The sequence below is a fragment of the Rosa chinensis genome, chromosome 6 (genome assembly GCF_002994745.2).
Source record: "Rosa chinensis cultivar Old Blush chromosome 6, RchiOBHm-V2, whole genome shotgun sequence".
NCBI lineage: Eukaryota > Viridiplantae > Streptophyta > Magnoliopsida > Rosales > Rosaceae > Rosa > Rosa chinensis.
Window position 1 is genome coordinate 59,563,462 of NC_037093.1, and position 27,957 is coordinate 59,591,418.

The 27,957-nt window shown below is 38.4% G+C and overlaps 5 protein-coding genes across 10 annotated transcripts; 1 reads left to right on the top strand and 4 right to left on the bottom strand.

The window, feature by feature from the left end:
- Positions 1-384: 384 nt before the first annotated feature.
- Positions 385-4,144, bottom strand: LOC112169606 (EIN3-binding F-box protein 1). 2 transcript variants are annotated; one of them, XM_024306662.2, is made up of 2 exons: positions 3,807-4,144; positions 385-3,087 (listed from the first exon to the last, which is right to left on the bottom strand). In XM_024306662.2, the coding sequence occupies exons 1-2, from the start codon at positions 3,829-3,831 to the stop codon at positions 1,184-1,186; spliced, it is 1,929 nt and encodes a 642-aa protein (XP_024162430.1). In that variant the 5' UTR covers positions 3,832-4,144; the 3' UTR covers positions 385-1,183. The 2 variants fall into 2 exon arrangements, with proteins under 2 accessions (XP_024162430.1, XP_024162429.1); XM_024306661.2 differs by having other exon boundaries at positions 385-3,108; positions 3,807-4,141.
- A 5,066-nt stretch (positions 4,145-9,210) lies between these two features.
- Positions 9,211-13,325, bottom strand: LOC112173439. 5 transcript variants are annotated; one of them, XM_024311062.2, is made up of 6 exons: positions 12,972-13,325; positions 12,672-12,788; positions 10,714-10,969; positions 9,852-9,939; positions 9,534-9,600; positions 9,211-9,448 (listed from the first exon to the last, which is right to left on the bottom strand). In XM_024311062.2, exons 2-6 carry the CDS (start codon positions 12,678-12,680, stop codon positions 9,395-9,397), a joined length of 474 nt encoding a protein of 157 aa, XP_024166830.1. In that variant the 5' UTR covers positions 12,681-12,788; positions 12,972-13,325; the 3' UTR covers positions 9,211-9,394. The 5 variants fall into 5 exon arrangements, with proteins under 5 accessions (XP_024166830.1, XP_024166828.1, XP_024166829.1 ...); XM_024311060.2 differs by having other exon boundaries at positions 10,714-10,964; positions 12,972-13,322; XM_024311061.2 differs by lacking the exon at positions 12,972-13,325 and adding an exon at positions 11,388-11,393 and having other exon boundaries at positions 12,672-12,695.
- A 1,081-nt stretch (positions 13,326-14,406) lies between these two features.
- On the bottom strand, positions 14,407-18,765 carry LOC112169271 (phospholipase D alpha 1). The gene is made up of 5 exons (XM_024306284.2): positions 18,637-18,765; positions 18,385-18,484; positions 17,213-17,266; positions 15,232-17,095; positions 14,407-15,032 (listed from the first exon to the last, which is right to left on the bottom strand). Exons 2-5 carry the CDS (start codon positions 18,472-18,474, stop codon positions 14,596-14,598), a joined length of 2,445 nt encoding a protein of 814 aa, XP_024162052.1. The 5' UTR covers positions 18,475-18,484; positions 18,637-18,765; the 3' UTR covers positions 14,407-14,595.
- A 923-nt stretch (positions 18,766-19,688) lies between these two features.
- Positions 19,689-21,255, top strand: LOC112173343 (ethylene-responsive transcription factor SHINE 2). Its single transcript, XM_024310953.2, has 2 exons — positions 19,689-20,100; positions 20,445-21,255. Exons 1-2 carry the CDS (start codon positions 20,021-20,023, stop codon positions 21,049-21,051), a joined length of 687 nt encoding a protein of 228 aa, XP_024166721.1. The 5' UTR covers positions 19,689-20,020; the 3' UTR covers positions 21,052-21,255.
- Positions 21,256-23,945: 2,690 nt separating this feature from the next.
- Positions 23,946-27,259, bottom strand: LOC112171683 (RNA-dependent RNA polymerase 6). Its single transcript, XM_024308829.2, has one exon. The coding sequence runs from the start codon at positions 27,257-27,259 to the stop codon at positions 24,050-24,052; it is 3,210 nt and encodes a 1,069-aa protein (XP_024164597.1). The 3' UTR covers positions 23,946-24,049.
- Positions 27,260-27,957: the final 698 nt, after the last annotated feature.

Sequence of the window (27,957 nt, forward strand, 5' to 3'; positions counted from 1 at the left end):
ATCATCAAGATGGACAATCTTGTTGAAAGTGATTTTCAAGGAAACTCTTAAGGTTTCCATTATCTAAAGTTGGTCATGGGCCATGTAGGAAAGTGAACTTCCCATCTGCCTTGGTTGACCAATAATCCTTGTGATATTCATTGCCATCATATATTGAAATGTCCAAAGCATTTACAAATGCCAAGGAAAGATTTCCGACGCGCAAAACACATTCATGAATCAGAGGGAAGCTTCGCAGTTAGGCGTAATGGAGTTCTTGTCGACAAAGGTTGGCGCATGTGATTAACAGCTGCCAAACTATCAAGACTTGCTTACAACCAAAGCAAAACATTCAATGATCACATATCAACAAGAAAATTCGACAGCACATAAAAATGAAGATCAATTTCATAAAACACAACTGAGAATTTTATTTATTATGATATAAAGCATACAACACAGAGGGCATATACAGAGTTCATTACATACTTAAGAAGTTGCAGAGTACAGTCCAAGAACAATGAAGCCTGAAAAACGGGGGCTTGCTAAAAAAACAATCCTTCCAAAAAGGACAAAGGATTGTCGAGGCAGACTTACTGCTGCCAAGGCCAATGCCCCCAACCACAAGGCTTCAAAAAATGTAGACTGCAAAAAGCAACCAAATACAAGACTCTGGATGACTACTGAACTCTAACCCACCCTCTGAGGTAAACAAAGACCCAACCATCACGTGTGGAATGCAAGTTAAAGAAAAAACGTGACCGACTCGGTAAAATGAAAAATGACAGACTTAGAACTAGATATAGGAAGCCTAAAAGTGCTTGGTCCAAGCATTAGACAACCAAGCAAAAAGATGGGCTCCTCCTACACCTAGCACTATAAAACCAGGACTACTGGAAACGGTAAAGATAGCCTAGATCAAGAGCCCGGTAGCAGTATTCTCAGGGATATAAATGACAAGAGAAGTGACAACCCCTTTGCCAATAGCCATAACTCTGGGAACAGATCTCCGATGATAGGAAACCTGCAAAAAAGGAGCATATGGCCATTCCCCCTGGAAAAAGGCAACCGGGACACTCTAAAGACCCATAGCTGATGGACCCAAAAACTACGCAAGCCGCAGATACTTGAAAAAAGCTGACTAAATTCTGGACTTTTGACTAGTGCGAGAACTATTCCTCTGGTGTGGCGGCGACACATGAGTCTAGGAAAGGATATCACAACGCCATAGCTGCTCCACAAGACGGTCAACAGTGCTGCTGCTGATGGCATTGCAGTGCTGAAGATTCAAACCTAGAAGTGTCTCACCCATTTTTACCAAGGCAGACAAACTCTTGTCTGATACATAAGAGCAGCCCGACACAGAGAGGATCTGAAGATTTAGCTGGTCTGCAAGGGCCAGGGATGCAATTCCAAAATCAGTGATTGCACACCTTGAGATATCAAGATCACTAAGCAATGGGCAGTTCTCTCCAATTGCTACCAAGCCTGAATCGCTGATCATTCTACAACCTTCAAGATTCACCACTTCCAAAGTCCAACCATGAAGCTCAGCCATGGTGGACACCGCTTTGTCTGTCAGATTCACACAACCACTAAGATTAACCTTTACCAGACCAGCCTCAGTGCTCCTAAGCAGTGAGAGAAATCCAGCATCGGTCATTCCTTCAAGCCCACTGAAGTCGACATGCTGCAGTTGAGGGCAGAGTTGACCCAAAACCGCCAGCCCAGAATTTCCAAACCCAGGGCAGTTACGGATGGACAGTGAGCGAAGAGATTCGCATGGGGACACCACAGGCAATCCCAAGTTCAGGTCTTTAAGTCCCAGGCAGTAAACAAAAGATAGAGCCTTCAACTTTGCACCACTGTTTGAAAGAACACCAAAAAATCCATATTGGGTGATCCTGTGGCACTCCTCCAAATGAAGGCTCTCAAGAGATCCCGCTGCTTTGCAAAAAGATACCAACCCACTGTCAGATATGTATAGACACTTGCGCAGGCAGAACTGTTTCAAATTTGGGCAACCTTTTGCTACTGCTTCAAGTCCAGTGTCTGTTGCACCTTGACAGGATGTAACAGTGAAGGACTTCAACTTCTGCAGCCCATGACCATTTCCCATGACCCAGAATCCCCTCTCGCACACATTGGGGAGATTGGTAAGGACAAGATCGGTAACAGCCTTACCATAGTGTCCAATAACAGCAAGAGACACATCAGTTATGGTCAATGTCTGAAGCTTCACCTTTTCCAGGACATCAGAGGTAGAAGATACCAAACTAGCAATTCCCTGATCCCCAACAAGAGGGCAATTTTTGATTGAAACAGATTTCAGATTGGGGCAGCACTTTCCAATAGCTTGCAGACCTTCATTCCCAATGTTAGAACAGGACTCAAGTGTTAAGTCGGTCAAATTGGGACAGCTCCTTGCAATTGCAGCCAAACCCTTATCAGATATTGCAGGACACAGGGAGAGGTCAAGCTTCTCTAACAGATGACACCTTTTTGCAATCTCGCACAAGCCTTCATCCCCAACTGACGACACGTTCCACAGAGATAGAACCCTTAGTGAAGGGCAGCCATGGGAAATCGCCTTAAGGCCAATGTCTGTCACGGGACGGGCAGAATTGCTTCCACGAATCATAAGCTTGCCCAATCCTCCTCGACTGGCAGTTCCAACAGCAATGGCAGAAAGTCTAACATCTGTTGCCTTCTTGCCTTCCAAGCTCCTGGAAAGATATCCACAACTCTCAATCTCCTGGTCTTCGGCCTCATCTCCAGTGATCTCATCCTGAGACTTCACAGATAGGTTTGTGTTCTTGTTACAGAACTCATCTCTATGGATATTGCTCAAAAGAGTAAGCCACTGCTTGGAAACACAAGCACAGGCACTCCTTTCCTCACCTCCAGGCAACCGTTTAAAGATCTCAAAGAGACATTCTTCTGGAAGAACATTGATAGACACCTGCTTCTTCTGTTCAAAACTCTCTTGATTGAAAACAAATGGAGCACTGATACGAGACCTCTTGCTAGGAGGAAAGTAGACATCCACATGCCGACCAAGAGACAAAAAGAGGCCTGCTTCTTTGGGGTTTTCATATATTGACCCCCCTGGGAAAAAATCATCACTACCTGTTAGCCAAGAGCACAGAAACTCGATCAGCCTCAATAAGCCAGATAATAATTTGAAACAAGCTAAACTAATGAAGTATATCTGCGAAAAGCGATGACTTATTGACAAAGAAAAAACACTACAAACACCAAAAAAGGAATTCAACAAAATATAAAAGGAAAAAAAAAAAGGAACTCAGAAACTAGATTTCAATCAAGATCTAAGATTTAAATTAATTATCTCTTGGCTATGGCTATATTTATGGATGACAGATAAAAAACAACCCATATTATGATATCAGATCCATGACCAGCTAATTTATCCTCATCCAAACTAAGAAAACAATTAATTTGACTTAGAAAAAGAGAAATTGAAAAGGCCCAACCTCAAAACAACAGGGTTCATATGATCTCAGGGTTTCCAAATCTGAAACTATTCAAGCTAAGCAGGTATGTATATAGCCTAAGAAACGCACAAATTTCATACCAATCAAAAGTCCCACGACCCAAAACAATGAAATTATTGTAACAGATAAACTAGATTGAACATGCATCAAAATATTTCACAACCAAAAGCCCGGCTAATCACATCTCATATTCAAAACTCGATGTATGATGTAGAACAAAATTAGCTCAACATCCCATATATCAAAAATTTCAAAGCATACATCCAAAAACACGAAATTAAACGCATAAAACCGAAAAAGCTGGAGGCTTACCAGCGAATCCGAAGAGCTTAGACATGGGTGCAGCTCAAAAAACCCCGGGAGGTAAAAAACGCAAGGCTTTCCACCGAAAAAGATCGACCCAGAAAGGATTACAGCCACAGCAACAAAAACGACGACGAATAGAGCAAACAGGCAGATATGCATGAAATAGATTGGAGCTACGAGGACTTGGAAACCCTATCAAATAGGGCAAAAAAGAAACAGAGAAAATGAAGAAGAAGAAGAAGAAGGCGAGGTGAGAGAGAAAGAAAGGAGAAGAGAAATGAAAGGTGAGAGTTGGTCCTGTGAGAGTTTTTATTGTAAATGGGTGTTTCGGTACATGACGATACACGCAAGCATAACTCTCAGGTGCAATGCATTTAGGCTGTGAAGTGGGTTTCTTTGTTATATTCGTACTCCCCCACACCCACCACTCAATTCTTTTTTCTGGTTTTTTGGTATTTGCTTTCCGAGTGGGTTTGTTTGGGTGATGCTAGGTATCTAACTAGGTTAATTTTGATGGGAAATTCTAAACCAACCCCCTATTTTCTCTCTTTTTGCTCCCTATAGACCTTGAGAACTTTTTTTTTGTTTTCGTTTTGTTTTCTCTCTTTTGAAAAATCTCACTCAGGCTTCGATTGAGATTCGCTTTGTCTGCTTAGCGATCGGCTACGCAACACACTTTTATAGTGTCCATTAAGGGCTGCTGAAATAGTAAGACGTTCGGTATACCTAACGCCATTAAGAGGGTGTTTAGTGACACTGAACAATGTGCGAATCTAAGTTTATAATCACGATGGAATGTTTGACAAACACAATTGATGGCGAATCTAATGCATAAAACAAACATGTATATTTGTAATGTTCTTCGGTCATGATAGAAATTTTTTATTCCTTTTGTGAAGAAGTTATGAAAATTAGAATCACCGATGTATTACTTATCAATGCGGGTGTGGAGCATGCTTGTAATTGCTTAGCGATCAGCTATGGAACACGCTTCTATAGTGGTAAACTGGGAGGGGGTGGTGGTGCTGAAATAGTAAGGCATTCGGTATACTTAACGCCATCAAGAGGGTGTTTGGTGACACTAAACAATGTGCGGATCTAGGTTTACGATAGATGGAATGTTTGACGAGCAAAATTAATGGCAAATCTGATGCATTAAAGGCGTTCAGTGTACGTACTTAACACTATCAAGAGAGTGTTCGATAACACTGAACAATGCACGAATCTAGGTTTACGATTGAGATGGAATGTTTGACGAACAAAATTGATGGCGAATCTGATGCACAAAATAAACGTGTCTATTTACAATGTTCTTCAGTCAAAATAAATATTTTTTATTCATTTTGTGAAAGAGTTATGAAAAGTGGAATCGCTCGGTTAATTGGTTACCTATTATTTTGATATTACTTATCAATACGTGTTATTTCATTAATGTTCAAGAATGTATCCAATGGATTGTTACATATTCGGTGCAAATTAGTTGTTGAAAAAAATGTTGCTAATGTGTCAATGTCTAGCATTAAAGTGCTGCTAATTCCAGGGTATGAAATTGTTGAAAACTAAACTTAGGGTTCAAGTCCCAATTTCCACTCATAGCTTGAAACTTCTAAGTTAAAGATCAATAATCAATGAAAAACATAATTAGTCGTCGAACGGTAATATTCGAATATGTCACTAAAGCGCATATTGAATCTTTATATATGTCTTGTTGAAATGACATATTATCGTTTGTAGACTATAGATTTTGAGGTATGTAATACTCTGACATGACAGCAATCAGTCGTTGAATATATTTCCGGTTCTCCTACTAAAAAAAGGAAACTGAAAAAGTGAAAGATAAAGAACGATGATAATCCACCATTATGAATTCAATCTATATCATAGCATGAAAGCAATGAACTTAAAATCCTATCTTTGCTCGTTTCAAATTGGACTGAAAATGACATACGTTACGTTTAGTGGCTCTATCCATCGAATTGGACTTGATCAAAATGTTCACCATGTACATTCCTTCACTTGTATTTATCGCCATATTTCCTTGTCAAAATGCCTACTTGTTCTTTTTTCTTTTCCCAGTGTTGCTGGCCAAAGCTGTTTTGCCTTTACACTGTTTCCACAAGCCCACTCACACATTTCCCAGTTCATACGACTGGATTAATCAATCCAAAGTACTCTTAAATAAACTATATTCGATTAGCTAATTACTTAACCTGAGCACCATGCAAGTTGAGCTATTTATATATTCATGATCGACTAGTGGAAGATATCCAGCTGCAGCTGTATTTCGAATCCATGCCCTATAATTGATCATGGATATCGACCCGAAGCCACAAGTGGACTTACTGGTGTCTGGTTTCATATGTGACTTCGATCGATAAGCATTGCAGAGTCGGCTACGAGTTCGTGATTGGCCTTCTGGGGCCAATATGTATATAATCAAAGTTATCAAACCTAGCTAGTGGTTAGTTAATTCACTCTCTTTTAATCTTTAGGGTTAAACCGTCCTTTTGACTGAGACGTAGGTTAATATAACAGCACTACCTGCATGCTCAACGGTTATTATTACTTTGTTTGCTTTGGAGAATCACATTATATTTATGCACCTAATGAATATGTAATAACGTTCTTTTTATCCAAGGTAATAACGTTTCAAAAGTTATAAGTTAGAACAAATATTAACTTAATTAATATTCATGTATCATACCATGTGATAAGCGTAAAGTAAATATTTTCAGATTTCTTTACATTTACGTACATTCTACTCGATTAGTTTCATATAAAAATGATAGATAAAAAAATTGAAAGAATCGTAATTAGTTTATTTTCCTTTTCTCCCATAAAACCGAACCATTCTTATTTCCTCAAAATAAATAGAGAATTTTAAGATATCAATATTGATTTGTACATGCATCAAATCAAGATCACAGTTGAAAACCTAAAATTTCTTCAAATCCAATTAATAATATAATGATAGATTAGATCACACCACTTGTACAGGCTCGAATAGACAAACCCTACCCTTCCCCGCAGATTCAGATCTCCAAACGTAACACACAAGGATTAATTACATAATTGCTCGCCCATTAAGCTATATGGCGATCTAGTCTCCTAAATCCTAATGCAAGTGGGTCGGTCAGTCGGCGCCACCAGTCTTTCTTATAATTGTAATTAGTAACACTTACCTTAAACAACAATACACTAAACATAGGATATATTAGAGAAATTAATAAGTGCCTCTAAATAAATTCTCTCCCCAAGTACGTTGTACACGGCAATCACTGCTATTCCCAGGTTCATTGCTTCTCACTTTTCCTCACAAGATGATTCTCCTTTTTGACCCACTTGCTTCCAAGAAATTGTTTCCTTACGAGTTTAATAATAATAATGATAAGCTCAGATTGCTCTATATAAGTTTGACTATGCAAATTACCAATTCAGCCATAGCTTGCTAATCTGGTTCTTTGAACCTAAATCTCTGCTGATTAAACTAATTAACATTTTTCCAGCTGCCTAATCCCTAATTGTTTAAACCCAATTGCGTATTAGATCAACATAATTAAGCAAGTAAATCTAGCAACTTGAATTATAATAATTATTTAGTTCCACGCGGATCATCAGACATCAGCCAACTAAGCCAAGCATGCAATCGCTCTGGTTCATTGGCTCTATCCATCACTACGAGTCTATGAGAATATATCGGTTTCCATTAATTGACTGGGGATTTCAGGGCCTCATGCAGATTTTATGGAATATTTTCCAGCTAATCTCTTACTTAAGATAAGCTATATATATGTGTGCACTGCCATTCATTAAGGTTTAAGACTGAAACCTAGGGTAATGAGTTTGCATGTTTGCATTGGAGAGAACTAGCTAGAGGAGGATTGCCGTGTAAAAAGTCACTATGTTGATCGCCTAAGAATGGTCGTTTTCGAGATGACCAGTGTTAATAACACATTAACACGACATGCTTTAAGATAAATAAATATGAGAATAAAGATTTTTTGTTCATACATAGATATAAGGTGGGTTATTGGGTCAAATAACTAGTTCTCTTAAAATTCATACATTTAATTTATTAATTAATTGAATCAACACGTACATACGACACTAAACAGGGTTTAATCATGATTCACAACCCACCCAGACAAATTTGCCGCCCTGACTATTTCGTCATTGAATTTAGGTTTACATTAAGATCTAAACAGCGTCCATCAAATTTTTAAGCATTAATATAAAACGTATTTGTCACATGAATCCGATGGTGCATATGCTTATGCATGTCTTTTCATATAATTAAACAACATGAATTATTTTTGGCCCAACAATGAAAAAGACAATGAATTATTGGGCTGGCCCGTCTAATTTAAAAAGTTTAAAAGAATCTGGCCCACCTCCACTTTCAATGTTGCCAGAGGTGGGACAAAACTTGGTGTATTTTTTTATTTTTAAATAAAAATAACTTTATTATCAAGTACAATTTGGTTGAGACCCAAAATAAAAAGTACAATGGTGTTGCCCAACCAAACCAAAGGGGGGAAGGAAGGTTCTTGACTCTAGTCTTTATAAAAAAGAAAGGTTTCACACTCAAAAATGTTGTTGTTATTTTCTTTTTTTCCCCTTCATAGTTCATACAGGACTGAACGTGAAACATGAAATATGCATGAATCACATTCCAAACTCCAAACTAATAAGTCAAACAAGGTGTATTCCATTCAGAAACTTGTTACTCTTTTACCTATTTTAAACATGAAACCTCGTCTTCCACATTGGAGTAGTAACTGGTACACTACTGTCTTGTTCGGAGAGATGTTCAAATCTTATTTGGGGTTCATTCTCAATTTCGAAACGTTTGACACGCTTCACCAGATTAAATATGTTTATTCTTTACGCGCGGTGTGGATTTCATTTCAAACGATGGGAATGGGGGATGGTCCTAGCCATTGTTGAGATGTTGTGGAGATAATATCAGGGAATGATTATCTTTGTGACAAAATCACAAGGGTGTGAATGTGATGCCCACTAAGAGAGCACCTAGCTATTGTTTCGTGGATGGAGAGTGATGAAATAATTAGGGAAATATCAATGTCAATTCAGTTTGCCATTACAGTCATGCTTGCGCAAAAATATCAAATTTCGGGTAAGATGCAGAAACAGCTATATCTCATGATCGTTTCGGTTCATGGATTCTACCTGCTCTACGTTTTTTAATGGATTTGAGTTTTCCCTTGGAAGATTTTTTTGGCCCAAGTAAATATTTCAGACCCTTTTATAAATTTCTTCTTCTTCTTCTTCCCAATTTCCTAGTTTAACCACCTTTCAACTTCCTTTAAAAGCTGGCCATTTTTCTTTGGCCAAGGTGGTTTCAGTTTCTGGGTTTACTTTTGCCAAAACAGTCTTTGTTGCAACCCACCAAGCAAGGAGTAATTATTACAGGGAGGTGAAGAGGCTGTACAAACAACAGCTTGTAAGTGTTCTAATTAGCAATCGATATCTAGGAAGCTACAATGATTCAATGTCAAAAGACTTTTGTAAATTGTACAAAGCATGACAAAAACGAAAGAGAAAAGAAAGCTGTTCGGGCTTTGATGGCTTGATCAATCGTACAAACCCTCTTGCTCCCATATATCAACAAGAAAATCGATCATTTCCTGTCATTTTCAGATTTTGAGAATGAGTACTTGCACATGCAGAATCAGAAAGGTGAAACAATTAGGAACTGAGTCAACAACTTACAGGAAGAGGGATTGGCTGGCGAAAGGGCTTGTTGGTACTAAGTAAGCTCTCATAAGTTGCATTCCAACTACAAAACAAATCATCGGATCATTTGTATTATGCAGCAACAAGTGATAGAATCAAGCGAAAATTAGTAAATTGTTGAATGCCTACTTCTACAAACTAGGAATAGGCAACGTATATACTTGAAAAATACTTGAATATTGGCAAATGGGAGACGATCTAATGAATATTCAAAATGTAAAAAGAAAATGCTGCTTTTACAGAACGCCTCTACAACAAATACCACTAACATCGTAGGGAATAAAGAAAAATCACCTTATTGTAGGTTCTCGAAGTTGTGTCTGGGGTCGAGACTTTTTATTTCCACGCCACTGCTGTCTTGTCTGGTTCCAGAGTAAGAGACCTGTATCCATTGAAATTTTCATTATCAACAATATAGTTTGGTACATGAATTTGAATTAAATGTTTCCAGTTTTCCACAGAAAAAATAATAATTCTTTACAGAAGCTAAGCCACCAAATTTCAGAGAAGATCACCATAAATTTATCATCCATTGCTTTCACTTCAGAAAAAACATGAATAGACAGGGAACATCAACATCACAAATATTAATTTGGACAAACAATGCATATAAAATCAGTAAAAACAATGAAGCTGAAAAAAAAAAAAAATTTAAATGGTCATGTGAGGTGAGCATTCTTGACCATCCACCATTGTCTTCCTATTATGTTCTTAAAACATACAAATTAAAACATGCATAGGCATTCTGTACCAGTAAGAAAATCCCATAAAAGAATATTGCAAAAGTACTTCCAGTTCTACATTATCTGTATTCCATGGCACCTTCAACTTTGGAATATATGGTGAGATCTTAAGACACTGAACCACATAGGCCACAGGCAGCTCTTTCTCTGACGGTCAGTTACCAGAATATGAGTATCAGAATCATCTAGCCCCGAGCTTCATTGGACTATATTCCATATGGAAAAAAACTAGCATTATGTGGGTGACTTACACAACACCAAGGATACCAAATAAACAGCACAAATGATAGTTTCAATCAGTAACAACAACCCCCACTCCCTCTCCCCAAAAAGAAGAAAGGAAAAACACACAGATAGAGAGAGAGAGAGAGCCCCAAAAACACACATACATAACGGGTTTATTAAATATTTACCGTGGTTTACAAATTCAGGAGTATTGCTTGTGCTGCCCGCACCACGGGCGTCAAGGGGATTGTTTGAAGTGCTAATTGATGAGATGCTTATCTGAGACTGAATCCCACTGTTATCCATTTCAATAGTGCTAGTGCTCCAGAAATCCTCTGACATGCTGTTTTTCCTCACTGGTTGACCTTGAATTCTCAGTCCGCTTGATGGCTCATCTACCACAGTAAATCTGGGTTGGCTACAGCTTCCAAGACAACCTCTGCTCTGTTACAAATTAGTTTAAGTAACCATGAAAAATGATTAGTGCCCACCTAACTTGATTACATTCAAGGAGCCAGAACTGTATGACAAACTGTAGAAAAAGAAAAAAGAAAAGAAAAGGACAAATGAAAACTAAGACAAATTGAGTGCATATATTTGCATAAACAATTTCTTTTTGAATACCCTTTTCCGCGAAAGGAAGAAAATAACAAGACAGTAAAAACCATACATTTTCTTATGATTCTATAACATGCAAAATTCTATATGCTGAAAGCTACCTATAATAAAAGCTTTCCTTGTTTAAGTGGAAAGATAGCAAAATACACAAAAAAAGAAGAATAAAGGAAAAGAACAACCAAAGTTGTAAGCTAAGAAGCATGCAATCTCAGTATTGAGGTTTAGATAGCTGTCAAAGGCATACCATAGTCTGCATAAACAAAGATATAAATAGTTAAACACAGGTAGCAATTGCTGAGTGCGTGATCCCATTAGAATTCACAACTAACCGTACTGAAAATACACTTAGATGCATGAATGTGGACATGTTCTTCTCTTTGAGAAGAATATTGATAAGTTGGTAGATACACACATAAACATAGAGCACAAGTACAATACACTACGAGGAAAAGTTACCAGCACACTGCACACTATGGGAAAATTTTGCTAAATTAGAAACCATCCTGGAGAAAGAGCCTTGATACCAAAGTCCAAAACACACCTAGGATTCAATTTAAACACAAGCAAGAAATATAACTACTCATATTCACACCACTAGATCCAAGGCCGCACCGCCACAGTGGTCAATTATGAAAAACTTTTATAATAAGAAGAATTCCTTGGAGCAATGGAGCTAATATTCAATAGAAATCATTTCTGGTAACAACTAGAAATAAATCTTTTTCCCCCTTACACTGAAAAGTGCCTTGCATTTATTTTTGAATTTCTCCATTAGCAGAACCACAAGAGCTCGAAAACAAGTTCCGGAGAACGCAAAAAATGAAGAGCAAGGTTTCTTCCCAAAGCATTTCTCTGTCTGGGACAACAAACAACACCTAGAATACATAACTCCCACAGAATTACATGCAAAGGGAAAACCCTTATTAGAATTCCAAATGCCTAAGACTTGAAGCAAAGAATGGGAAATAAAAAGGCTACACCACGTTTCCTTATTAACTGACTCTCAAGTTCGCTTAACGGACAAGCAAGTTCAAGTACAAAGATTCCTAAAACAAAGCTAAAGGAACAAGCTTCAGCTACAGAAGAAAGCCTTAAATCTTCTGATTGGTCAGGTCATCCAGAAAGCCAGGGTAAAAACAAAAGAAACATTGTACTTTTGAATCTTTATTTTAGGTGATGTCACCATTCCTAGAAACAGCAAGATTAATTCTTTTACGGCAAATATCAGTATGACCAATTTGAGCTCAACAATCTCAGCAATTGGAAAGAGGAAATATCATTCTCAGATGTAAAGTCTAACTCTTTTTTCCTCTCATTGCTATTCTCAACATCTAAACATTTAAAGCACAAATGGAACTTCATAATAACAAACCAAGCTTTCAACTTTTTTCTCCTCCATTCTCCTCATCTTTTTTTTTGAGTTTCCATTCTCCTCATCTTTCTCAGGAAACAAATAGAACCCAGAACATTATGAAAAACATAAAGATCCAGGAATAAGAAAAGCAAAAAGTAAAAATATCAAACTCACCCCATGCATGTGAAAATGGCAGAGACCCAAGATGGAAAGTAACTATAGCTTTTCATCTAAACGAGGCCAAACTCCACCAAAACTCTAAATACAAGGAGAGAGACACAACTCACAATCCTGCATAACAGATTCATTCAATTAGAGCTGGCAACAGATCACTTAAACAGATACCAAAACAAATTCAGCCAAATTCATAAGCAATCACCCAGAAAAATAATTACTGCCAGTTTCCCTTACAAAAAATCAATTTGCATTTCCAATTATTTTTTACTTATAATAATAATAATAACAACAATGGACCTGAAAGATGCCATGATTGGATTGAAATTGGGTTCTCCTCTCCTTCATGAAACAACAGTTGGGTTTGGCCCTTTTGGTTGGTTTCTGATTCAACCAAAGGGGCGCCCTTTACTGTTCTGCTTCTTCTTCTTGAGCTGTTTCCCCTCTCTCTTTATTTCTAGTTTTTCTGTTTTTCTTTGTGTGTTTTGTGATTGCAGGTGGTGTTACTTTATTAGGATTAGGGAGACAAAACCAAAGGTTGTAGCTTTTTTTTTTTTTTTGGCCTTTTTGCCGAACAAAGGTTGTTCCTTGTAACCACTTCTGTAATCACTAATTGGTTGCTTTGGCATTACATTTTTTTTTTTTGGTCGTGGCAGGTTACAACCACTTCTGTTAAAGTTTAGTCTAAGGATGCCTGGTTATAACTTTTGTTTTCGGATTGTGTTGGGTGATGGGGCGTCCAATGCCATAGTGGTGATTGGTGAAATGGTGGAATTTATCGATCATCTTTTCATCATCCATTTTAGTATTTTGGGCTCATCCTTTTTGCTACTTTTTTTTATTTTTGGATTGCTTTTATTATTGGGTTTAGGTGATGTTCATGCGTTGATGCTTTCTATGTACCCAATATTTCCTTGAAAAAAAAACCTCAATTATTTGATTCTATACTGAAGAAGAAATCTCTCAATTATTTGATTTCATGTGGGTCTCTACTGTGGGAGATGCGAGAGATTATTCAGAGCACCGCCGTGCACTTGCACCAACGTAAATGAATGGCTAGATTGCATTAAATACACTTTTTGTTTATATAAAATAAAGTTGATAATAAATATCAAGGGTTGAGATTATTTTATAAGGCTTAGGTCACTTACACCGTCGGTGCATAGAATAATTTCCAGGGAGATGCAGGTGTTTTATATAATTGGCTCCCTTCTTGTACACGGGTACCTAAGCAACATGTATGAACAGTGTCTGAATTGATTTGGCTGGACCAGAATATTGACTTTGTGGATAAGGGAAAAAAGTATCAACCAATCTGTAAAGGACGTGAAGCACATCCTACTGTCTGAGATGCATCATATTCAAACTGGTGGATGGAGATTAATTATTATAGGTTGAAATTTTGAAACCCAAGAGGAAAATGAGTGACAAGTATAAGAAAATGGTTGATTTGTGTTTCACCCAAGTTTTTTTTTTTTTTTTTTGAAGACCACCGAAGATTTATTTTTGGTACTTAGAAATTGATTTGTCTCTTCCTACTTGAAAATCACGTACAAGGTATTGAGGGGCTGCGGATCTGAAACAATAATGAGACGTTTACGATTAGATTAGATAATAAGCTTTGCTTGGCTTTTTTTGGACTCGTTGATAGAGATGATGATACTGGAGGCATGACTAGGCCTACACACTTTTTAGAGATGGAGAGGCATTTTGGACCCTATAGTAGAGAGGAACAATCAATTGGATTACAGTTCATGAACATTACATGTTATTACTTAACAATTGGCATAGTTTTGTACACATTGGATTGACTAACATTATTGATGACTAGCAGGAATGTTAAATCAAATAATAAGTAATAGTAAGATTACAGTTACTCCAGGCATTACCAGTAATAATGCATGTTTTTGAGTATTCCCATCTGCTAGGTGGTAAGGAGTGGAAGAAGGTACTCAGACTTGGTGCCAAAGACTCGAGCCTTGGTGTCGGGTAAATGTTCGAACCCCGGCAGTGTTGTTAGAGCTCCAGTCTTGCTTACCTCAACAGGATATCGAAGAAGGTGACCGGGAAGGTCACCAGGAAAAGTGTCACTTGAGAAAAGATCCCAGTTTGTTTCCGCAAGGTGATTCACCGTCCGGATGCATTCCATTGATTCTGGATGCAAGAAAGAGCTGTCAAGCACTTTAAGGTGCTCATACCATAGTGTCACCCTGAAAGCATATATCTCTCCCCTAGCTGGGTCAGTGGAATTAGCCAAATAATTAGTCTGAAATGCTCCCATAGCAATTTCGGAGTCCCTTGCCCCATCCATTGACCTTTGGTTTATGTTGGCAGATCCAATGATAATGTATTCATCATCAACTGTAGAAAAAACACATGTTAGAATGCTTTGATCTAGTAATCTGAACTCAAAACGAGTAATCAATTCATCGTTTGTCAGACAGTAATTAATTAGAACCGCACATTCTAACATGCTTGCACATACCAAATAGTTGGTTATCTAGCATTTCCTGTTATGCTTTAACTTTTAATGGGATGTTTGCAGTTAGTAATCACATACCTATCATCATTTTTGAGTGCACATAAATCATGAAGCGCCGGGCCTTCTGAGCTCTGATGTAATCAGTGTCTGGCTCTGGAGTCTCTGGAGGTACATATTCTCCATCCTTCACGGTCTCCCGGTTCCCAAGGCAGAAGAATGTAAGATAGTCTCTAGGGTTTGCATTCAAACCCTTTCTCTGAAGGGCCTCAGAGATATCAGTGTACATCATCTCCAATGTCCTTTTTTGCCAATCTAATATAGCCTGAACAGAACCACTCTCGGGTATACCTTCTGGCCACATTGGGAGAACAATGTAGACAGCAAACCTCTCCCCTGCTTCAATTTTACTAACAATCTTCAGTGACAGCTCCTTTGGGATAAGATGCAGAGCATTAATATCCTCATCCTTGATATCTTTTGACCTCCACCCAAATGAGCTTCCAAGGAAGTACTGATTCTCTATGTAAATGAAATTCTTTGCTCGGCGAATGGCGTGGATATATGCATCCTGGATGCTTCTGTCTAGGATGTTGTTCTTCCCACTTACAAGTCCCCTTTGTGTTGCTTCAAGCGGATTCTCAGGAAACCCCAAAGCAGCTCCATTGTCGATGGAACGAAACAGCTGAACATTCCATGCTTCACTATCATTTGATAACTTGTTCTGTAAAGGGTGAACTGTGATTTCCTCAAGCTTGCTTAGTGAAAATAAGTACTTGTCACCAACTTGCTTTTTCCACCTCTGCTCAAAGTTGTACAAGACATCCCAAGAAACAGGCCCTTCTAGTTTGCAATGGATATCATGCCATGGCTCCCTTGGACCGCCTTTTCTAATCGAAGAGCCTGGAAAGTTTGGCTGATGGAAGTCCTTATGGTGAGTTGTGCCTAGAGTTGAAAATAGGGGGTGTTTCTGAGTGTCATATCTTCCATCACAAAGATCAATGCCTCCAACAAAGCTCAGAATCCTCCTTTTTTGCGAGGGATCTCCATCGACTATCTCACTGTCAACTACTACTGTTTTTTGATGGTGAGTGAACATTGTAGCAGTCTCAAAACCTTGAATAGTGCTTCTACCAAGATCAGGGTTCCGCGGGCAAAGGAAGCAATGAACTTTTGTGTTTCGAAAGTACTCCTCAGTTTCTTGATCATGTGTTGTCATCAGACCATCCTTTTTAAATTGAGGAATAGAAGTTCTGTCATCCCAAACAAGCAAGAGAACTAGAACACCCTCATCAGCCTTTTTCTTGAGAAGCTGTCCTAATGTGAGCTCATCTCCTGCTCTTCGCCTTTGTGGATCCCTCAGCAAGTTTATTTCAGTGGAGACAGACCAGCCAGTTATATAGATCAAGTGTTTTGCATTAGTGATTGCATCAAATATGTCCTCCCAACATCTTCGTGGTTCGTAGAATTCCCCATTGGCCATAGGAATCCCAGGATTAAAATCATCCGCGACATGCGAATCTTGGTAGAGGGTAACCCTGCAACCCTGTCTTTGATTGAAAAAGGTCCAAGGAACACCCTCATAGTCAGGACTTCTGAGTCCTTGAGACCAATGAGCATCTTCTGCAACACTTGAGAATTGCAACTTGACATGAATTCTAGAGTTTCCATGGATGGGGTTGTGTTCTTCATCTAGTATCTCAACCCATCTGTCCACCACGTAGCCCTTTATGATATCTTCAACAGGTATATAAGCTCTTCCTATGAGTGTGGCACCAATAGGATCATTAGCTTTGACAGTGAAGATAATGTGTGAGATGAAATGAGCACTGTAGATGTGGAACTCTTCCTTCCATATGGGGTTGTGGGGATTGTTTATCATTCGGGTTCGTGCCACCCGAGCCTTGTCTAGATCAACTGTTGCATAGATTTTGGAACCAGAAATCTACAAAAAAAGTTCATGGTCTGCCAGTAAGTAAATTATGCACATAAATTTTAACTGATTGAGTAGTCTAGGGGGAAAATGAGATTGATATTTTTTGGCGAAGGAAAATTAATGTACCTGAGGTCCGCACAGTACCAGCCTCTTGATTTGATCTACACATTTTTTAGGCGACTGTTGTGCATCCAGAATGTGAAAGTAAGAAATAAAAAGCAAGTTACTATGGCAAGAACACTTTGGCAGAACAGAATTATTAGTTCTTGTACAGATTAAGCATTTAAAGATAATATAGAGAAAGCAGTTTGAAACTTTGAATTAGACAATATGCAAGCATGGTATGCGAGTTTTCATCACAATTTTGTCAGAATTAATTTGAATAGTAGCACTATTTTCAGCATTCTGGAAATATTTAGCTACATACCAGAATGGTTGGTGATGATGACAACCTTGTGAAAATGATATAAGAACTTTGTCGAGTAGATAAGCTTCTTTAATAGATATTCTCTATATTTATTTATTTTTCGCATCAATTCACTCCCAAAAGAAAAGAGAAAGTACTAAATCATTAGCAGATATCTACAAGGAGACGAACACAGACAAAACTGGTAATTGCAAGATTGAATCACATAGAAACCTCAAACTGCTGGTAACTTAAATAACAAGGCAAGGTGATTCAAATGGATTTAGGATGTCTGACAATCTGGCTAAACTCCAGATATTAGGGGTGATTAAGTACTTTTTGAGTTCCTATGAGATTGTCAAAAAGTATGCCGATTTAGATATGTTATTATTTGAAGATAATACACTTTGCATATTATTTCGGCTTTTGGTCCAAACGTTTACTCTAATGGCACGTTTACTTACTTGGAATGGAAAAGAATCATGAATCGGAGACAAGTGGAATGGGAGAAGAAAGGAATCAATATTGATTCCGGAAAAATGATTCCTAAACCCATCTCCCCCCTTCGTAATCGAATTCCTGAGTATTCAGGAATTGATTCCTGATAAGGAGGTGAAACCTACATCTATTCCGATTCCTTCATGTGTTTGTAAACGCAGGAATTCTTTTATCCGGAATCATTCCGATTCCTTTATGTGTTAGTAAACGCATGAATGTTTTTACCCCGTAATCATTCCCTTTCCTTCCAAGTAAGTAAACGTGCCCTAAAACTTTACAACTCCTCGATCACGTAGTATTGGAATTTATAAGTTCAATTCCCCTTTTAATGGGTGCACCCTCGATCAGTTCTTTAAAAAAAAAACAAAAAAGGAAAATGCCCGAATACTCGTACCTTCCACAATAAGCCGAGTCCACATCCACTGTGTAGCTTATCAATCCCATAAATTGTTGCATTAAGTATCCCATGAAGCAGACGTGGCATCGTTTTTTATCTGTAAAAACAAACCAAAACCCAGAAACATACCCATATATTAGCAACGATATATTTACATATATATATATATATATATATATATGTAATGTACAAGAAAAAGAGTTGAAACGACATAAAATGAAACAAACTTTTTTAAGAATTAGTACTTACGTGGGAGTATGTACAAATGATATCTGATCAACAAAGTAGCTTTGTTGGAGAAAAAATTGTGGGTAGAGGATGTGGAATGAATCAAATACATATAAAAAGGGAGGGGCCGGAAGAGAATATCTGTGATTGAATTTTGTACATGAAGGAAGGGATAAAATGTGAAGATAGTTCAAGCTAGAATTGGTTCCTTCTTTGCTTCCGAGGAGCTCATTGTGTAAACTTCCAAGCCATTCATTTCATCATAAAATAATTAGCTAGCTTTTGCAACAGAAGACTTCTATTCTGATCCTTAATTTCTTCCATTTAATTTGCTTATCACATAATTCATAAACTTGCAATTTACAACATAGCACAAGATCGAGGTAGGTCTGAATGTTTGAGTGGTAAAGACAACAATAGAAAAGGTCAAATAATTCAAGCAATGATTTGAAAGATAGTGAAAATTTAGAGCTAACAATAAATTTAGTCTCCAAAAGGTCAATAATTTAGACATCTGGACTTCTGGCCCCAGAAAGAGTAAATGACGAAACCACAAAATGTTCTTTGAGTCAACTCCTAACCAACATATATGACTTTTTAAGACTTTTGCTTCCACAAGAAAAGAAAGAAAACACAAAATTTAGGATGGACATTATGCATGAACCAAAGATTTTCATCTCACAACTCCACCGTAAAATCCTTCATTAGTTATATCAATGCATGCAAGAATTTCTTTATACATGGTCGTTAATTTACTCCATAAAAACAATCGCTTGCCCCAATTTTTTACTTTTTAATTATTTTCAAGAGTATAAGTCAAAATTTATGTTTGTTACAATGTCCTAAAGAATTAAAGAAGTAGAAAATATAAATTATTAGGCAAACGCGAGTTAAAAGAAACACATGCGATGGTAACACAAAAAGTAGAGTGGAAATATACGAGAAGAAAACAATTAATGTTGTGGTACGAAAAATGGAGTTGGAAATCATAAATGCTCTTCTTTTTGGTGGGCACTGGGCGCAGAAGGCTAGATCATAGTTAACATGATGCTCATTTGCTTTCACTTGCTTTGTGTCGACGATCCAGTTGTCAAGAAACTGACTGTGTGTGTGTGTGTGTGTGGGGTGTTCGTTCATATGTTATAATGGCTTTTGGGTTTTGCAGGTGAAATCTTTATTGCAACCCCAACCCTTACCCTTTGATTGTACTGCTCGGAAGGACTTTCCGACCAAGCGGCTTTACTAAGCCCACCGACAGTTCTTATAAATGTCCTCCCACTCTCTTATCTCTCTTCTCACTGCCTCTCACTTACTCTCCTCTCTAATATCTCTCCTACACACTACTTAGAATGCAGATTATTTCTCTGCAACTGTATCTCTGAAACTATAATTAGCGCAACCAAACATGGTACAGTCAAGGAAGTTCAGAGGAGTCAGGCAACGCCAGTGGGGCTCTTGGGTGTCAGAGATTCGCCACCCATTACTGTAAGTCGTCCTTCCCCCCACATTATTACGTCTATATGTACAAGCTCTCTAGCTTCTTCTCCCATATACATCTCATTCTCCTTCAACACTATAAACCCAATAGCCTCTCATACAATGCATAGAGATCAAAATACCTCCTCTTACACTAGTCTAATGATCCCTTGCCCGTATAGTTTCTACATGTTATTTTGTTAAGACTGTGAATCAGGATCATGCAACGATCTCATAATATAACATGTCCGGCAATATAACACCCTTTACGCTATTGTTCTGCACTAAAGTGTGTAATGTGATCATTGATTTATGTCTCATATGTTCTTCTTGTTTTATTGTGATGGATTTAGTAAGAGGAGGGTGTGGCTAGGCACATTTGAGACAGCTGAGGCAGCAGCAAGAGCATATGACCAAGCATCCATATTGATGAACGGTCAGAATGCCAAGACCAATTTTCCCAATAACAACCCACCATCTGATGATCAAGAAACTAAACCTACTGATCATCTTCCTCATGGTCATCAGCTTCCATGGGATCCCAAAGAACTTGCAGAGCTGCTCAGCTCCAAGCTCAAGAAGTGTTGCAAAGACCCATCTCCTTCCCTCACTTGTCTGAGACTCGACAACGACAATTCTCACATTGGAGTGTGGCAGAAGCGCCCCGCTGGATCACGCGCAAGCTCTAATTGGGTCATGAGAATTGAGCTGGGGAAGAAGGAGAAGCAATATAACACTACAGTTATTGAAAATGAAGGATCAACATCATCACCATCATATTTAATAAGTCAATCATCATCAGCTGGATCAATTACTAACGAGGCTGGAATTGCAATTGAAGAAGCTGATGAGGATCATGGTGAAGAGGATAAGCTTGCAATGCAAATGATAGAGGAATTACTCAACTGGAATAGTTATCCAATTCCTTCACCTACAAGTAATGTTCAAGAAGGGAATTAAGTATAGTGACTAGTTGCATGCTCTCTAGCTAGCTAGTACTTAATTTGCAAACTCTTGATTATAATTTCAGTTACGTATAGTAGTAATTAATCATAAAATGTCACCGCACTAACAATGTTTGTGATTGGTGATCAACGTGAAAATTGTAAAAAATTAAAGCACAGCTTCTATATATTCAGGTAATTGCTTCTTGGTGGTGATCGATTAATGTAGGTACTTAGATACTGGTGCGACAAAAGTAGTGTAGGTAAACCAACCACTTTTTGCAGATTGGTTGATTCCAGTATAGTTATAACTGAAGGTATGCATATATGGCATTGACACCTAATGGTGTAGATCATCTCAAAGAGGATTTCTGTTCCTGGTAAAAAAGTTTGGCATCTTTGTTTTTGGTCAATTCAGTTGGTTAGATTGAGTAGAAGATTAATTAAACCATTCCAATATTGGTTTGAGACAAGCAAGAGAGGTTTTGTGTATTTTTGAAAAGAATAACCACAATTTAGATGGAAAAATTACATGTTAGGCTTCAGCAAGTAGCACTAGTTGGAAAGATGAATGTACAGCTCAAAAGGATGTTTTATGGACCTATATTGTAAGTGATGAATCGCATTGAAGCTCACATTGTATGGAATCCAAGCAAACCTGAAACCGGTCAGGTTAGTTTATCAAACCGTGACGACTTGTAAGTCTAGAGGTTACTGATCATATTTATCTGCACATCCTGAAGTCCTCAATATAAATCTCCTATTCTAAAACCGATTGATGAGAAAATAATGAACTTGCCATGCAATTATTTAGAAAAAAACCCCAAAATGAAAAGAAACATTTGGAGAAAAAAAACAAAACCAAAGGCATATTATCTATGATAATTTCTAAATTTCTATAAATAGGAATTTTTGTTCCTATAATTGACTATGTATTATCTATCTTGCATAGGATATATCCTATTTTGGGATTTTTCTGTGTAGGAATACTGTTCCAAAAGGCCAAACTCAAGCAAAATGTTGAGCTTATTGCCAACATATTTCAAACAGTTGCATTTCATTAAACACAACAAGAAAAGTATCTGTTATTTTAAAATTGTCTTGTTCATCAATGATAATCCAAGGAAAAGAAGCAAGATTCGACAATAGGATAGATGAGTCCCCATCTCATTAGTTAGTAAGTCCCCATCTTCTGATTAATTTTTTTTTCCACAGAAAATTCTGTAGTTAATTGATAATTATTGTTCTGGTTTCTTCTTCTTCTATTTTATTGGATTTTTGTTACATCAGAAGCGATCACAGTTTTGACTTATCATCACCCTAGCTCTCTGTCACTGATTAAACCCAGGAATTACATAAGGACGATCACAAAAAATCTGAATCAATTGATAAAGTTCACTATATTAACTTAGAAATATCTAAGATGTACACATCTAAGTAGTTGGTGGCAGCTGGAAGACATAACTTTAGCATATATACCTGTTATGAGGTATGGTTACATACAATAATATCTCATAAGACATACGTATATGATGATACCATGATTGTCATAAAAGTGGCAACAATCTTATATACCTAGGAAATGAAAATAAATGAAATTTGGGAATGAAAATGAGACACAGGTACTAGAGTCCTGTGAAAAGAACACATGTTCAAGCAATCTGGAGTAAAATAGGAAAACAAAAAGGTTATCATATCTGAGTTTACTGCTGAAATGTTCTCCAATATCGACCTAAAGAGGAGGAATGACAACAATCGAACTTTCAACCCGAATGTAGGGATGTAATTTACTGCACTTGCCAATCATCAAAGAGGTTGGACTGAAGATTAAGGCAGAAAACTGAACAAGTTAAGCTTGTTGAGACAATGAATTCAGACCACATGATTGTTCTTTGATGTCCGTATGATGACGAAACTCTGATTATGAAATTGACTGAATCATGAAGAGGCTGCCCCTCTCAGTAGTTGAGTGATGAATGCTCCATACATCAAGGGAGACTAAGACCAAGACATTTTTGCCACCAAACTTATATCACATGAGAGTCTTTATAACCGGACTGATTTCAGTGCATGTGACATATCCGATGGCAGTTGATGGAGATGGGACAGTGATTTATAGTCCTAATTAATAAAAGGATAGTTCATTGTTGTCGTACGTGGATCTCTCTCCATCCTCAACAAAGAATCCAATACATAGATCGCAGATCACGTATAGGTCAGCTTGAAAAAATTGATGGATTAAGCACCAATAAACTCGATAATTACAGGAAAGATTACAACACATTTTTGAGCTTTTGATATGAAAGGAACTATAGGCTTCTAGCAGGAGACCAGAACAAGAAACCTATTTTAGGCTCCCGAAAACAAGACATTATTAACATAATACCTAAACCAGACCTCTAATACATACTAAGACTTTAGGTTCTACATCAGTTTGGGGACCATATCTTCAATTATCCATAGATGTTCTGTTCTATCTTTACAGAAGTATTTAATTTGTATTAGAAGAATCGGAAAGAGTAATGTGCTGGCAGACGTGTGAAGATATCTGAATTTCATAATCATGTTTAGATTATTGCATTGGCGGCAGCACATGTAATTTAGTCTGCAAGTGTATTTATGAAAGTGTTGCACATGCAGCTCTGTCAGCTCATATAAAATCCGAGCCCCTACTATGAATTAACAAAAATATCAGAACAGCCACAAAAAGCACCTTCCTTCCCTTCCAAACTGGCTATCTACAACTGTAGTCCAAGGATTATCTCAACTTGTAATAGTAGGGAATTTGGAGTTTTAGAAGCATTAATCTAGTGGCTTTCGCAATTTTCTAATTCTCGGAACAGTTTACATCCCAAGCAAGCAATAAAATTTTAGCTACGTACAATTGGTCACATTTCAGTGGGGAATTAATCTAAGCAGAAAATTAAAGATAAAAGCTGACCTGCTAATTAAATGGCAGAATGGCCCTGCAGCCGTGAAGTTTGACTAGTCACAGGGAACAACTCTCATGCACTTCAAATGGCTGTCCGTATCCTATCCGCAAGGTACCTTCTCAAAGAGTTGATTGGCTTTCTAGAGTCGATCATTCCCACTCCACAACGCTTGATCTTGATCCGAGCAAGGTAGTCAGTTGCAATCCAGGCAAAGCTCAACATCGGCACATCTCCAGGACCATCTGGCCCTTGCAAATAGAGTGATTCTTTCACCAACTTAGGATGATAAGTTACCATGTACCAAGCTGATGCCTTCTGCTCATACAAAAAATTCTTCTGCTCATTACTCAGCGACTTGAAATCTCCATCAATTCTCTCAAAACATTGCCTGAACTCTTTCTTCAGAGCACTGTAAGACTGTTTCAGCTGCTCCTGGAGCTCCCCTCGCTTCCTGCTCTTCGGCATTGACCAAACATACCCAGTGACAATCTCTTCTTCCCTCACAACATTATATTGTCCCATTAGACCCTTCAGCTGAAAATCATAAGAGCGCTTTCTCTCCAATGCTTCTACTACGATATTGTGCGCTCCTGGAACCTCCAAATCAATATCATATGGGATGTCAGTTGGACCATAACCTAGGTTAAAAGAGGTTGCCAGATCTTCATCATAGGCGTCTGTGATCTGGCGATAGAGTAGCCCCAAGATTTTAGTTGACATGTAAGACTTGAAGCCCTCTTTCCCCATGAAATCTGGGTACAACTCTGGTTTTAGGTACGATGGCATTGGAACAATCTTCCCAGTTTTTGGTAGATCAACTGCTATTGCTGCTAGCTTCGCTAGTTTGATGCAGTTGTCATCCGAAGCCCCATGTTCACTGATGTCAGCATGAACAACATGTGCATTGCATATCGCCCCCAGGTTCTCATTCGCCATGTTTCTCACAAAAAACTCTATAATATCCTGGTTAGTGACAGGACGGTCCAAAGTTTTGGCTTCTGCAGCATCATACTCCATAGGTTTCTCGCTCTTCTTACTACGGGGAATAAGATTTTCATCCCATGTGACAAAGTACAGGTCCCCATCCAGGTCACTTCCAGAAGCTTCGTTCGAGTGTGGCCTATAACCCTTCTGAGGGAAAACAAGGCAATCATGTAAGTGGTGTAAACCTGGGGCATCAACTGCTTCAAGAATCCTTATATCACCTGGATGAAGACATGGATTCTTTGCTACCACAACTAATCCTTTTATTACTTGTAGGTTTTTCTCTATCGGACAAAACCTAGAGCCATGCTTTGCAAAACAGTTTTCAAGTGATGGGTTAGACACTTGGATAAAGCACTGACCTTGCTCAAGTACCCCTAGCTCATCTAGACATCCCATAAGCCATCTCCCCGAGGGAACAAAAATCCTAGACTTTTCTCGGAGGCCCCAAAGCTGCGCGGCTTGTATACATGTTAACATGCCGCGCAAATGAGGTTCAGTCTGCGGATTAAAACCTGCACTCAGCATTATAGCTGCCGCATTTCCTTGTTCACCGCATGAGGCAGTGACAACATCAAATGCGGCATCCATGTCTGTGAGCATCAGTTTTAAGTTGGAAACCATTTGCTGCTGCATTCTCCAGAATACCATATCTGGAACATGCAGTGTTGAAAGCAATGTTATAATCTGCCTGTTTAAAAACCCCGGCTGCAGCCTAGTCCAAGAACAAATTTCCAATGTAGTATGGTGCGACTCAAACTTGTTCATGCTAGGCCTTAAAGAGAGCTGGAATCTATCCCCTTCGCTTGGCCAACAAGCAATAACCCCTTTAAAGCCAGCATATCTAATTTGGTATGCACAAGGAGGATCACTGCAGTCCAATTTCAGTTTCTTTGCAACTTCCATCACAAGAGCAGGGGAAATCTTACCAATCCCATCTGAAAAATTGTATCCATTCCTCTCAATATCGCGAAGCTTAGGATTAACCTTGCTTGATGGAACTTCTACCGTTGCATATGTAGACGAAAAGCATTGACCCATTCTAGCAGAATATTTTGCAACATTTCTGTTGGTGAACTTCCCCATCCAAGTTTGGATATCCTGGATCGTAATGCTCTTGCATTCAGCAAAAAACCAGGCCGAGCGCTCCCTCAATTGATTGGATGAGAAGGCCAAGAAAGAGTACTTTCGGCCGCATAAGTCAAATCCATTTTTCAGAATGGCCTCAACCCTTCCAAATACTTTTGTTCTCTGAGGGCAGGATTTTTCCCCATAAGAATTCATAGCATTGGAATAAATAGTCTGCATTCCTTCATCCATAAAAGTAACCCTTAGAAACCGATCACCTATTTGTTTGTATTTTCTAAGAACCCTATTTGACAGTTGAGCCTCTGGTGGAATACAATAGGCTTTAGTTGGGGTAATGACCAACCTCCTGACATGAGCAATATCATCCAACCTTTTAGGACTCTCGAAAAGCTCGGGATTTGCCACAAACCAGTCTTGCACAGCTCTCAGCCTCTGACAGGCATCTAACACCGGGCGCCGGCTGCACGAATATAAGTAGTTCAATGCAGCCACATTGACATCCTTTGATTGGCTTCTCAGTAAATCGAAGAAGCTGTCTGACAACTGATGCTGATTGAGAATTCCCTTGTGCATTACCGCATTAACCAAGAAGATAATCTCGAAGCAAATTGCATGTTTGTGACCAATAGAGTAGAAAGGATCGGAACTAGGCATCTCGAAAAAGGGCTCCTTCTGAATCCCAAGTGGCCATTTTATATCCAACTCCAGCACCCTCAGCTGTCTAAGATAATCAACGGCCTTGTTCCACTCGGCCCCATAGTACCGAGGGACCGAAAACTTGTAGAAATTACTCCTTCCAATGGCGCCATTTGCAGTGAAATCAGTAGTCCTGATCCAACTCTCATCATGAGGAGACCTACACGAAACACATGGCGACCAAGCCAGCCTCAACAGAATCACAAAATCCATCTCCAAGGTTTCGTAATGCTTGAACTCACTGATGTCCCTAACCAAAAACTCCACTTTATAATCACAGTACGTCCTCACACGCTTGTTTCTCCTACCACCATACGAAAAGGCAGTGTTTTGTGTCAAGCAAAACCTGCAAGTCCTAGTAGAAGGGTCCACAGTAAAGGCAACTCCTTTAGGGGGTCCTTCCCAAGCAACCAAGAACTCATCTTGGTCTTGGCGAACTAGGGTTCCGATCTCGACACGCACATCGTAAAGCCTGAATAGGGTTTCAGTTTCACAACGCCCTAGAGAATAAGAATCCTCCATAGCACAACTCGTGTTGTTTAGGTATGTGTAGTGTGGATTGATCGACTCCATTGAACACGACCCTAGTATTGGTGGAGAGCCATGGTTCAAGAATCGATGTGATTCCATTGAAGAGATAAGCCTTCGTTCGAATTCTGTCAATCCCTATTATCAAGGGGTCAACTCTCTATGATGACGCTCTCTAATTTATTTCTTCTTTGTAACTTACCTCGGATTTGTTTAACCGATTGTTGTGTGTATATCTAAAACACTGAAACGTGATATACCCAAAGACAAAAACCTTTCCTGTCTTGTCACGGTTTACACTTCCTAAACGGTTAAGGATTCCTTTTCCTATAGAGTTTAGGAGACTCTAAACTGCAGCATATACATGGAACCTGCTAACACATGGCAATTTATTGTTGAAGTTTGAAATAATTAAGTTCATTTGTTGTTAAAAGCGGGATTACATAGCTGCTGATTCAAGCACGTAGGCCTCGTTTGGTTGCTGAAAAGGAAATTGGTTCATTGGTCTTTCCCATGAGTATTTACACTTTCCACTAGTTTCCCTACCAATGTTTGGAAACACCGGGAAAGTAATTGCAAAAATGTATTTTACTTTCTTTCCGATGTTTGGTTTGTGTATGAATAGGAAAGTATGTAACATCAATTTTTCAATAATATCCTTATTATCAAAACATAAACAATTCAAGATTCAA

Coding starts and splice junctions, on each gene's coding strand:
- LOC112173439 (XM_024311058.2), bottom strand. CDS start 12,029: ATGTATTCTAGGTGTTGTTTGTTGTCCCAGACAGAGAAATGCTTTGGG. Junction 9,940..10,713: donor TCCTGAATTTGTAAACCACG/GTAAATATTTAA, acceptor CAATGGATACAG/GTCTCTTACTCTGGAACCAG. Junction 9,601..9,851: donor CTTCGAGAACCTACAATAAG/GTGATTTTTCTT, acceptor TTTGTTTTGTAG/TTGGAATGCAACTTATGAGA.
- LOC112173343 (XM_024310953.2), top strand. CDS start 20,021: ATGGTACAGTCAAGGAAGTTCAGAGGAGTCAGGCAACGCCAGTGGGGC. Junction 20,101..20,444: donor GAGATTCGCCACCCATTACT/GTAAGTCGTCCT, acceptor TGATGGATTTAG/TAAGAGGAGGGTGTGGCTAG.
- LOC112169606 (XM_024306661.2), bottom strand. CDS start 3,831: ATGTCTAAGCTCTTCGGATTCGCTG. Junction 3,109..3,806: donor TAAGCTCTTCGGATTCGCTG/GTAAGCCTCCAG, acceptor CTTGGCTAACAG/GTAGTGATGATTTTTTCCCA.
- LOC112169271 (XM_024306284.2), bottom strand. CDS start 18,474: ATGCCACGTCTGCTTCATGGGATACTTAATGCAACAATTTATGGGATT. Junction 17,096..17,212: donor TGGTACTGTGCGGACCTCAG/GTACATTAATTT, acceptor CTTTTTTTGTAG/ATTTCTGGTTCCAAAATCTA. Junction 15,033..15,231: donor GCACTCAAAAATGATGATAG/GTATGTGATTAC, acceptor TTTTTTCTACAG/TTGATGATGAATACATTATC.
- LOC112171683 (XM_024308829.2), bottom strand. CDS start 27,259: ATGGAGGATTCTTATTCTCTAGGGCGTTGTGAAACTGAAACCCTATTC.